Below are 12,797 nucleotides of genomic sequence, written 5' to 3'. Positions count from 1 at the left end.
CTGCCTTTGACATGATCAATCACTCCATTCTCCTCTCCCGTCTCCAATCCACCCTTGGCATCACTGGCACCGCCCTCTCCTGGCTCGGATCCTATCTCTCCGACAGACATCAATTCATCGCCATCAACAACTGTCAATCAGCCACTACTCCTCTCATCCACGGTGTCCCCCAGGGTTCTGTGCTTGGTCCACTCCTCTTCATTCTGTACATGCTTCCTCTTGGTCAGATCCTCCGTCACCATGGACTCCAGTTCCATTGTTACGCCGATGACACACTGCTTTACCTCCCCTCCAAAACCATCAGTCCTTCCACCCTCTCAACTCTCTCCAACTGTTTGACTGACATCAAGACCTGGATGCAAAACAGCTTTCTCAAACTCAACTCCAACAAATCCGAAATCCTCATCATTGGTCCTGACACCCTCACTCACTCCACTCTGAACTTCACCCTTAACATTGACGGCTCCACCATCACCCCCTCCACCAAAATCCGTAACCTTGGAGTTATCCTGGACCCCACTCTCTCCTTCCTACCCCATGTTAACCATATTACCAAAACTGCCTTTTTCCACCTCCGAAACATCGCCCGCCTCTGCCCCAACCTGTCAACTACCGCTGCTGCGACACTCATTCACGCTTTCATTTCATCCAGGCTTGACTACTGCAATGGTCTTCTCTACGGCACCACCAACAAAGTCCTCAAAAAACTTCAATATGTCCAGAACTCAGCTGCACGCCTCCTCACTGGTACCCGCTCCAGAGAACACATCACACCTGTCCTCCGTGAACTCCATTGGCTTCCAATTAAACACAGAATCAACTACAAAATCTACCTTGCCGACCTCCTCCATCACCACGCCCCCTCCCGATTCCTCAGGTCCAATTCTGCCAACCTGCTACAAGTTCCACTGACTGAGCGACGGACTTGGGGTGATCGGTTCTTCTCAGTTGCTGCCCCCACCCTTTGGAATTCACTCCCCTCCCACATCAAAGTCTCTCCAACCCACTCTTCTTTCAAATCTGCCCTCAAAACATACCTTTTCACACTAGCCTTCCCGACCTAACTCCCACCTTATTCTTCATGTTTAACCTCTGTTTTTCTTTTATTCCTAGTCTGTCTTACATAGTTTTGATAGGGCAATATGTAAAGCATCTTAAAGTACCATATTAAGCGCTATATAAATTTCATTGATTATTATTATTATTATTATTATGAAACAAAAATGTTTCATGAACTATTTTAAAATGAATGAGGGAGGACTAGGTATTTTTTTTTACAACACTTGCTCACTCACCGGCATATTTGGGAGTGTTGGACTCGTCCATGGTCCAGAAACAGTGGTCGAAGGCAAACACCTGGAAGGAGACAGGGACAGGAAATAGGAATACATAAACACAGACACCTGTCCGTACATGGGGGGTCTTGGACGAAACCTGAGATTGCATGGGAATTATCCCAGTAAGCTCTGTTGGAACAAAGCAACATGATCTTATGTGCTGTATTACGCACTGATAATGATAGGATCATGGCCAAACTCCACCATGTTGTGGTTATGAGGAACTTAACCGTAGAGTGAATCATAGGATGTACAAATCCTTTATCTGTCATCTCTGCATATTTCCGTCAAATAAATTAATATCAAGAATCTGTGTGAGTGGGGCTGCCCCAGTCAAAGTACTCCTCACACCATGCACTGCCAGGAATGCGCTGGTTTCCAAGGTGATGGGTTGAAGTTGACCATTGTTGTACAGCTTGGCCCTGAGTGCTTAGGCCTGGGAGTCAAAACACAGCCCAGCACAGGTACTCTATTTCAGATAGGTTCCAAAATGTCCTCCGGGCTACTGGGGGTTACCTGTCCGGGAAAGTACACTAGCCTGTTTTAAAGAGACCCAATATGGGCATACTTTTTACCACTGAAAGAGCACTTTCCAATGTCTTTATTTCCATTCGCCTCTTTCATAAACACATCAGTGTCAGGCGAATGATATCTAATCACATGATTATTTATCTGCTTATGATGTAAACTGCTGTTATAGTCAAGATGTAGCAGAAGGACAGGGCTCTTGTGTTGGACTTATGCTGGATATCCAAGCCTTTCTGAATGGGCTTGGATTTATGGCCAATGGGCTTAAATGTCTCAACATTTATCAGGCAGTGAACCATTGATTTCATAGTCAGTATGGAATGGAAATAAATCCCTGAAATACTTTTGTAAGAAAATCTTTGTTCTGTGACAATTTATTAATTACATTAGTGCCAAGAAACGGAACAGAAACGGATCAGATGTCCTTCTTCCAGCATTGTTGAATCTGTGGAGAATCATTGAGCTGTGATTGTGTCTCCAGGGTCTATCAGAGCTTGTGGCAGAATACTGGAGTTTCCCAGCCAATCAATCAATTGCAGAGTGGCCCCACGAACCAAACACAAAGCCCCCCCACTCTGCTGGTGTGTGAGGCATGAACATATCTGCACTAGTCACCAGTGAGTTGTCAGGGGGGTGTGATCCAACAATAGCACTTCGAATGCACGCACACAAACACACACACACACACACACAAACACACACACTGGTCCCAGTGTCTCTTCTCATCCCTCTCACAATGTGTAGTATTTGTGGGTGTTCAACAGATCTCTGAGCGCTGACACATTCACACACACATCTATCCCACTCCTGCTGACCAACCAACCCGCTACAGCCCCTCTCTATCATGTCCCTAGAAACCACAGCAAGACAGCCAAGTGGAGAAGGGGCTTTGTGCTCCACAATAGATGGCTGAGTGGTGGTTGTGGTGGTAGAGTGAGGGGTGTTATATACAGTTGCTGCCCCCTGCCCCATGAATCATTGCAGTAGCCGTGGCAATGCAAGGGGAAAGTTTCAATATTCTGAACTAGGGACTGGAAATAACTCTGGCGGCTCTGGAGGGGTTGTTCCTGCTGACACTGCAAAATGTCCTGTACACTGCAGGGTGTTTCTGACGGAGATGAAACAAAATGCTTACCTTTGGTTGTTTCCTTGTTTGGGGATGACAGGAATGTACGTGGTGATGCAGAAAGGAACCAGAGAGAGAGAGAGAGAGAGAGAGAGAGAGAGAGAGAGAGAGAGAGAGAGAGAGAGAGAGAGAGAGAGAGAGAGAGAGAGAGAGAGAGAGCAAGGAAGAATGGGTATACTCTGTTAGTATTACGATTTCAAAGCCTGTCAATATTTAATCGCATTAAGTCTCAAAAATAAACTTTTTAAATGTTCAGATTTAAGTGCATACAATTCTTATTTGATCTATAATTGTTGTTGTCCTAGATGCAAATATAACATTGATATAACAATAGCATCGTCATTACAGTGTGGATACTGTTACCATGTTATTCAATTATTTATTTTCTGATTACAAAATTCTCCCTTATTACTGAAGCTGAGGATGCAGCTTCAGACAGCAAAATGAGCTCTGTCTTTGGAGACCTTGTCTTGGATGGAGAGGGGCCTTCATATTTAATATATTAGCTTATCGATTTAACTCTGCAATGTGAATTATTTGTGTGGCAAACAAGATATATCGCTATGCTCGTCAAGATATATATTTTCCTTCCAAAATAAAATCTCTATATCAGCAGAAAACATGAAACATATCTAGTGTCTCTTTTCCCATTTGAGACACGGCTTCTGTGATCGCTGCCCTGACCATTTTGAACCGAGCAGGGCGCCATCCACTCTAGTGCCTCCACAGCTGCCTTTGTCCTTGAACTAAACCCAACCGTGTGCTTCCGTTTGCTCGGCAGCATTCAGTTTATTTTGAGTAAATTATAACGAGACCGAACTAAGTGACAAACTAAGAAAGGACTTAGCTATCTTTTAAACGGACTACAAACAAACTAGCTTACTATATGATTGGTGAGCACAATTAATGTTTGCTTCCCTTCAGTTACTACAATAAACATGTTTTGCATAAGATTGCGTGAGTTATTTTACAGATGAGCTGGTCCTCAAGTGTCATGTTTACTGCTCTGAAGGCCATGCGTATATCCCACTGGTAGTATATTGCCGCGTTTCCACTGCAGGGTGCGGAACGGATCGGATCGCAAAGGTGCGGTAGGGAGGGGGCGGTATAGCCCAGCTCATTTCCGAGGTCGCGTTTCCACTGCCGACAGTACCCTTGGTGGTAGGCCGGAAGTGACGATTATGTCGACCAATCAACGAAGGGGGGGTGTAGCTAGAATTTCACGGGACCCTTTCAGGCGTCTGGTCTCGTTTGCGGTACCCCAACGGAGGAGTCCCGAGAACGGGGCCGGAACGGGTACGGCAAAGTCCGGGTCACGCCCACTTTTGGCGGTGGAAACGCGACCCGACCCGCACCTTTGCGATCCGATCCGTTCCGCACCCTGCAGTGGAAACGCGCCATGGGACTAGGGTCCTAAAGGTATGCAGTCAAACAATACAGAGATGGAGAACTAGATAACTATGGCCTCAGTACAGCCTCACAATGCTCAAATGTCTCAGGAAGTCATGCTTCAGACTTCATGCTTCAATAGGTGAACATGTCTGCAAACATCTGCAGGTAAATTGCCCATGCCCTCAGAATAACAGTTTCACGGCACAAAATAAGAAATAACAAGCAGCAGAGTTGCTGTTGTTAATACACTTCATTCCTGGTTTAGATTGTCTATTGCTAAGGTTAATAGTGTGATTAATACAAGATGTGTTACCTCAGCTGATCCCATTCTGCCAAACTCATAACTAAGCTTGAATTCTGCTGTAACTGTAATACCTCATTCCATGCTCATTTTTACCATATGATGGAAAAAAAGACCAAAACATTATTGGATCCAGCCAGTGAATCCTGTGATTCATTTTAAACAATGCAAGAGACATACATGGAGAGTGAAAGCTTCAGGGGGTTCACGGATCGGATGTGGTCTTGACACACAAGTGCCACATACAATCAGAGGGGCCTATTTTAACGGTCTGAAACGCAAGTGAGAAGCGCGAAACGCAAGTAGCTTTGTAATTATTTGTAATCATTTATAATTATAAATAGGTTTAAAAAGACATAATAATCATAACATAGTCCAACAAAGCCTAGACTACTGAAAGTGCTTCTTTAAAGTGCAGGGCCTAAAGTGCAGGGTGCAATGAACAGTTTGAATTTAAAGGAGGGGTACGTTGAGTGTTCTGATTTAAAAGCCTAATGGTTTGTGGATAAAAACTCCTCTTAAGTCTCTCAGTTCGAGCCATGATGCTCCTGTAGCGTTTGCCTGATGTCAGTGGCTGGAATAGGCTGTTGCAAGGTTGGGAAGAGTCCTTGATGATCCTAGCCGCCCTACTCCAACATCTTTTACTGTAGAGGTCAGGCAGTGATGGGAGTGCTGATCTGCAGCATCTTTCAGCTGCTCGGATTACTCTCTGAAGGGCTTTCCGGTCTTGTTCATGGCTGTTCCCATACCACGACGCCATACAGCCATACACACACACACACACACACACACACACACACACACACACACACACACACACACACACACACACACACACACACACACACACACACACACACACACACACACGTTCATACCCTCATAGGTTGTTACATTTATATTTGTTTAGCCAATTTTTGACAGAAATAGACATTTACCATGGTCAGATAGTGGTTCATTGCATTCAGCTCTCTGGTTGGTTTAAACCACTCCCTATACTTAACAACTGACTTCCACTTTCCACCTCCATTCCAAACCACATCTCTGATTCAACACATTGCAGACGATGAGAATCCAATAGGTTCCAGAGCTAACCATAACATTGACAGCCTCCTCAATGGGCCTAAGAAGCATAGCAATAATGGGTCTCAGCCAGGGGCGGAGCGGGGCACTAATAGCCACTGGGAATATTCTCCCTGGCCCGTCCCTCCCCACACCCCATGTTCGTGTTCCAAATCTGTTAACATATTCTCCATCCATTAAAAGAGAAAGATCAGTTAAGTCATTCATTCGTCTGAAATATACAAGGCAGCCCATACACATTTGACAAGCAGCTTGTGCTAGCTCCCGCCTAGCAATAACTTCAATGATGAGCTCTGGCTAACTGTTTTTCTGTCAATTCACCTGCACGACTCGTTGATGCCTGACTTCTGAATAAATCTGTTATTTTTGAGCACTTAGATGCATCCCCCTCCAGCATCTGCTTCTTCTTTATTCTGGCCTTTTCAGACCCTCCTTTCTCCTTTCTCTTCTTGCCTTCCATGAGTGCCACAACAAGCAAGCAACCACGAACTTGCTCGCTTTCTCTGTCTGACGTGTAAACTAGGGATGAGTCGGTCGTGACCGATTCATTCACAACGAACGAATCCCAAACGTGAACGACAAGAACTGGTTCCCCAAAACAAGAAGAACTGGTTCTTTGATTCTTTTTTTTTTAACATAAAACAAAAATATGGTCACGTAAATAAAATATACAAACGAACAGAGCTTCGTCTCCCCGCGACCTTATATCGATTGAGTCTACAACATTCTCAAAGATTCAGCCAATGAGAGGTAGCAATGGTGTTGCCATGGCACCTGGGTAAACAAATGAAAAGGTGGTACCGTTGAATTTGCGCGCTTTCTCTGTCTGACGTATCTTGGGTCATACCATTCGACGTGGGGCCACTCATATATCCCCCTACATTTCCGAAAATAGACTTGACCTCCATCTGTTTATTGGATAAACGCATTTCCCAATCCCAGGAGTCTTTGCTCCATTCTACGTCAATTCAAGAACAAACAAAGAAATTAAACTGCAGTTCGTATTTTTTATTTATGACCATGAAAGTTCTGTAATGCCTGAATAGTGAAGAATTAAATGTAAAGTAAAATAAAATTATAAATATAAAACCATGAATGAAATATAGAGAGTAGGCAAGTGGTATAAATATTGGTGGGACGTTTGTTGTATTATATAGTATATCTTGTCGATTTTCACGGGGGGTAGAGCCTAGAAGTCGCTTAAATTATGCTCAGGGACATCTCGCGGGGGGGGGGGGGGGGGGTGCAGACACCTGTGACATTTCCTGAAAAATGACGTAATCTGACGTAACGAACGAATCAAAACAAACTATCAAAAGAACGAATCGTTATAGCGAACTGAATTGAAAGAACTAGTTCCCGGAAAATAATCATTTTGCCCATCCCTAGTGTAAACTGTAGTTTGTATTTTTTATTTATGACCATGAAAGTTCTGTAACGCCTGAACAATGAATAATTAAATGTAGTAAAAGAAACAAGTAAAGTCAAAAAAACAAAAAAATAAATTGAATGACACTTATGCCGCTTTTCCACCGCACATGTAGCTCGACTCGACACGACACGACTCGACACGACTCGACACGGTAGCAGCGCGGGTCCTTTTCCACCGCAAATAGTACCTCCGGGACGTGGGCGGGGTCGTCTGCGCGAAAGGGCCGTGATGTATTTTTGTACGCGACGCAAACAACACCTACATAACCCACACATGGACAGAACCCACATAACAACAATGGAGAACATCGATGCGATGGTATTCGTGTTCGTATTATTAGCTGGCATGTTGAAGAAGTGGAATATGTTAGCTGCGGCGCTGCTATGGCTGTTACCAGCATGATTGCCATGTCGCTCTCGTGACTTCGTCACACTCTCTGGCCAATCAGTGGCCGGCCGTCTGCCGACGTCACCTTTTAGCATCGGCTCAGCCGCTTGGAACCTAGAGCGAGGCGGTACTAGAAAAAGCAGCCACTTGAGGTACTAGATCGCGGTGGAAACGCAAAAAAGGCGAGCTGAGTCGAGTCGAGTCGAGTCGTGTCGAGCTGGTACCATGCAGTGGAAAAGCGGCAATAGAGAGTAAGCATGTGGTATAAATATTGGTTGGATGTTCTCTTGACTTATATTGTATATTTCGGGGATTTCCACAGAGGCTTGAAGGGGATTAAATTATGCTCAGGGCTGGCTTGCAGTCGTCTCGCGGCCGCTCATAATAATTGTGGGCCGGTCCAACTGACTTCGCAGGCCACTCACAACAATTGTGGGCCGGTCCACCTGACCTCGCTGGCCGGCCGGCCGGGAAATCGTCCCGACAGCCACTCCGCCTCTGGTCTTAGCTCCCTCACTCCATTGGTACATTTTAGCTTTCAGTGTGTTTAGAATAGAACATGCAAGTCCCCACCCATTCAAAGCATAGGTCACTCGGTATAATGGTACACGGACCACTGAGTGGGAACATGCCAAACAGAATGAGATTGGGGGTGTTCTCTGGTCAAAGTTATGGAGCTCAGGTTTGATCAAAAAGCCACAAGGTGGACAGCAAAATTAACTATAATAATAATATACATTGTATGCATAGTGATAGTTTTATTTCCAAGAGAACCGTATGGTAATGGTCATGACGGAGGCAGACCTCCATCACGTCAATATATGTATCATAACTACATTGACTCACAGCAGCTTTTGCAGCTTTCCATGTCCAGGGCTTATTTCAAATTAATCACCTTATAAATTCAAGTGTAAGTCAGGGATCAATAGATTTTCCTTAATGTGTTTTGCAATCCTATAATAGCCTATTATCTTGAAAGGTAAACACTCTTTCAAATATTAATGCTTCCTATATCAAATTAACCCCTTAACATCTTCATCCAGAAATATTTACATATAATAATACATGAGAAAGCAATCATCTGGCAGACCGATAACAAGATCAGATTCTAAACTTTTCGTCTATCACAACCTTTATTAGTTAAATTAAAGACCATTCTTACCCCAAACAAAATTAGAAGCATGCAACAACAAGAGTTATGTATTTCATAACTTTATTTCTATTAGGGGTGTACGGTATAAACGGTATTTACACTACGGTATGGATTTTGACGTTACCGTGAAACCGGTGTGACCGGTAGACTTAGTAAATGTAAATGGACTGCATTTATATAGCGCTTTTTCTAACCATTGGCCACCCAAAGCACTTTACAATATTGCCTCACATTCACCATTCACGCACACATTCACACACCGACGGCGAAGTCAACCATGCAAGTCAACAGCCAGCTCGTAGTCAGGGTTAGGTGCCTTGCTCAAGGACAGCTCGACACTCAGCTAGGAGGAGCCGGGGATCGAACCAACAACCATCAGGTTAACAGCCAACCGGCTCTACCGCCTGAGCTACTGCCACCCTGTAAGGCACTTACTTTGTAACGCGTTACAAAGTAAGTAACACGTTAATACAGTAACATAACTACTTTTTCATGTAAAAAGTAAAGTTACGCGCAACTACTGAAAATATGGTAACGAAACGTAGTTCCTTTTTCAATTCGGCGCAACGTTACTTTTCCCAGGGACAGATTTGACAGTGATACTGCCTTCTCAAGCAGTATGCTATAGCGCAAGCAGGCAGGCAAGCTTTCTGCGCCCCTACCTGCTTGCGCAATAGTCCCTTCACAAGCTCTCATTCCACAACATACAAGACAGACGCTGGTAGCGTGAAGCTGTCTCTGCAGCTCAGACATCGCTTCCGCAGGCATTTTCCAAAGCCAACCCTGACGACAAAAAAAGCCATCGTGGAACGATATAACAAACGCCGTCACTGTTTACCTGTGTAAGAACATGGTTCCCTTTCAAAATTTTGATAGAAAGGGCTTTAAAGAGATGGTTAAAACACTCAATCCCAGGTACGCGTTACCTGCCTGGACACACTTCAGCTAAATTGAAATGTCAAAACTATACAGCAAGGTCCGCAAGCAAGTGGAGAAAGAAATCAATAATACTAAATATTTGTGATTTCCAGAGATGGAAGTAACTTGAGAAGATTTTGCATTTTTCTTATGCAGTTTTATGGTCAGTATTTTACCCATTCAGTAGAATTTACATCTAAATTAGAAGATAAAATTAACATACCGTGATATATTACCGTTACCATCTAGCCTCAAATCATACCGTGATATAGAGATGGGAAAAATGACTGATTCTTCGATGCATCGCGATTCTCTCTACAACGATTCCGTCTCGATGCAGATAAGTTAATAATCGGAATTAACAAAAATATATATATATTTTATTTATCTTCAGTGTGTATTGGCCAATCTGATTTGTCTTGACACGATTGCGATTCAGCCTACGCATAGCATGCACGCAAACTCACAGACAGACACAAGAACTCCTTCTAACTCAAGAGCAGCTCTTTCTTTAATGAAAAAATAAAGATTAGAAAGAAAAGAAAACTGAAACCTATTTTTTACATACCGTAATTTTCGGATTATAAGCTGCGCCTTTTTTCCCATTTTTCGATTCTGCGGTTTATATAACGGTGCGGCTAATCTATGGATTTTTACAGCCAACGGCCACTCGGAAAATTAGTATTCAAAGCTTAAATCAGTATTCGGAGCTTCGTTGTTTTTTTTCCACGTACGTGACGTTACCAGAGCGAGGGAGGCAAACTATAAGCGTCAGACACCAAGCAGAGAAGCGAGAGAGGTGTAGGAAGAATAGATGTCTTGATTCCCTTTACTTTATAACACAACATTAGCGGGATCTCGGGAGGAAAAGTAATACTTAGCGAAATGCTAACCTTAGCTTAGTTGATTGTTTACGTTCGCTGTACAGCGCCGCGCCAATCATCTGTGACTGGCTTGCTGCAGAGCGTGAGCGTCTTGGGAATACCCGGACAATATAATGGATATAATATGGACACATAAGACAATCAATATTCGGTATATGTAATGGATTTATTGTACAAATACCCTGAAAAGATGCACGTTCCAGGATGAATTGAAAAGCTCCCGTAGGGGCTGAGATGGCAGAGGACAGCTGATTTCACAGGGAAAACAGCTGTTCGCTTTCACAGGGAAAAACTAAGGAACTTCAACCTACATAGGCCTACTAATTAACATTCAAAAGCTATTAAATCTTCAACAAATATATAGTTTAGTATATAGGTATTATTAATGTTGTTTTTTATGGTGTTTTTTTCTGGAACGATTTTCGAATATTCGCTCAGAAAAACCAACGAGTATTCGAAGTAGGGCTGGGCGATATATCGAATATATGCGGTGTATCGCGAGATGTTCTCCAGGCGATGTATAAAATGCCCCTGTCGCGAACATCGAATACAAATTGGCACGTAATATGTTTATTTTTGCCGCCGCCGGCATACTCGTTGTGTTCCCTTCTCTCGCTCTTTCCTGTGGCTCTCTGCCTCACAGACTCATATGCATTAAACACACTCACTCCCCCCGCGAGATTCTAGGATTCTACGCGCGTGTGTGACATCACACACGCGACCGGTGAGTGAGAACAGCGACCGGTCACTCATCTCCTACCGTTGAGTGAGAACAGCGAGAGAGAGAGAAAAGATGATGGAAACTGAGGATTTGGTTTCAAAAAAGAATAGTACAGGATCCGTCGTCTGGCAGTGGTTTGGCTACCGAAAGGAAGATGTGGAACAAAAAACGGTGTTATGTAAAATATGCCGCAAAACCATTGCCACGAGATCAAGCAGCACCACAAATTTATTTCACCATTTGAAATGCCACCCGCTGCAAAACGAAGAATGCCAAAAACAGCGCATGGCCCAATCTCCATCCACATCAACACACAAACAACCAGCCCAGAAGCAAATTACTTTGGCTGCGTCCTTTTCCAAAGCAGTCCCGTATGAAAAAAAAAGTCAGAAATGGAAAGAAATTACTGCCGCTGTCACACACTACATAGCCAAAGATATGGCCCCAATAAGGGTCGTTGAAAAGCCTGGTTTCAAAAACCTCGTTAAGACGCTTGACCCTAAATGTGAGTTGCCTGGTCGCAAGTTTTTTGCCGAAAAAGCTCTACCAGAGCTATACATATCAGAGAGAGAGAAGCTGGCCCACACGCTCACAGACGTGACTTTTTACGCGTCGACCACCGATTTGTGGTCGAGCAGGACGTGTGATCCTTATTTAAGTTTCACAGTACACTACATTGCCAACTGGGAGTTGAAGAGCGCGTGCCTTCAAACAAGCTTTTTCCCGGAAGATCATACCGGCGAGATATTGGCACACGGCTTGGAGGAAGTATGGACAGCATGGAATTTACAACAAGCCCGTCAAGTCAGCATCACCACAGATAACGGGGCCAACATCGTTAAAGCTTGTAACCTGATTGGTTGGACAAGACTGCAGTGTTTTGGCCACCGGCTGCACCTGTCAATTGGTGAGTACTGGTATCCACCTAGTGGTAGTAAAGTCATCATTTATTTTAGATTTTTTTTTATCAGCCATGTTAAAATTGACTAGAATAAAAATAATAATGTGATTTATGCATATTCATGTGTATATTGAAAGAAAACTATTTGAAGTTAGAGTTCATTTTAAAATCAAATATAAAATGTACAAAATATGAAAAGATAATTATAAATTATGTTTGAAAAAATAAATTTGGTGTTGCTGAAGAATTATGGATTTCTTTACAAATATTATAACATTAAAATGTTTGTTTGTTTTTAATCTCAGAGAGAAGTATGAAAGACCCCCGGATAGACCGTGCTGTCAGCCTATGCAAAAAGGTGGTGAGCAGCTTCTCTTTTAGCTGGAAAAGAAGGAGAGACCTGGCCAAAGCTCAGCAAGAGCTGAACATTCCTGAACACCAGCTGATCAGCGAGTCTCCTACCAGGTGGGGATCCAGACAAAAAATGATAGAGAGGGTGCTGGAGCAGGAGCGTGCCATTTCCAAAATCTTGGGCTCCGACAAAAAAACAAGGCATCTTGTTCTGCATTGGCAAGACCTGGAAGTCCTTGAATCCGTTAATAGGGCTCTAAAACCCCTAGTCGAATTCACTGAT

The 12,797-nt window shown here is 43.5% G+C and overlaps 1 protein-coding gene across 2 annotated transcripts in view; it reads right to left on the bottom strand.

Moving 5' to 3' along the window:
• kif13a (kinesin family member 13A) overlaps nt 1–12,797 on the bottom strand; it is an 84,034-nt gene that overhangs the window by 48,330 nt on the left and 22,907 nt on the right. Inside the window, exons 3-4 of one of the 2 annotated variants that reach the window (XM_056602194.1) lie at nt 3,001–3,013; nt 1,296–1,356 (exon numbers count right to left, since the gene is read on the bottom strand). In XM_056602194.1, coding sequence (XP_056458169.1) covers nt 1,296–1,356; nt 3,001–3,013 — 74 coding nt within the window. The remainder of the gene's footprint in view (nt 1–1,295; nt 1,357–3,000; nt 3,014–12,797) is intronic. The other variant, XM_056602195.1, reaches the window with a different exon arrangement.

The sequence above is a fragment of the Gadus chalcogrammus genome, chromosome 11 (assembly GCF_026213295.1).
Source record: "Gadus chalcogrammus isolate NIFS_2021 chromosome 11, NIFS_Gcha_1.0, whole genome shotgun sequence".
In the NCBI taxonomy this organism is placed as follows: Eukaryota; Metazoa; Chordata; class Actinopteri; order Gadiformes; family Gadidae; genus Gadus; species Gadus chalcogrammus.
This window is presented reverse-complemented; position numbering and strand designations above follow the sequence as displayed.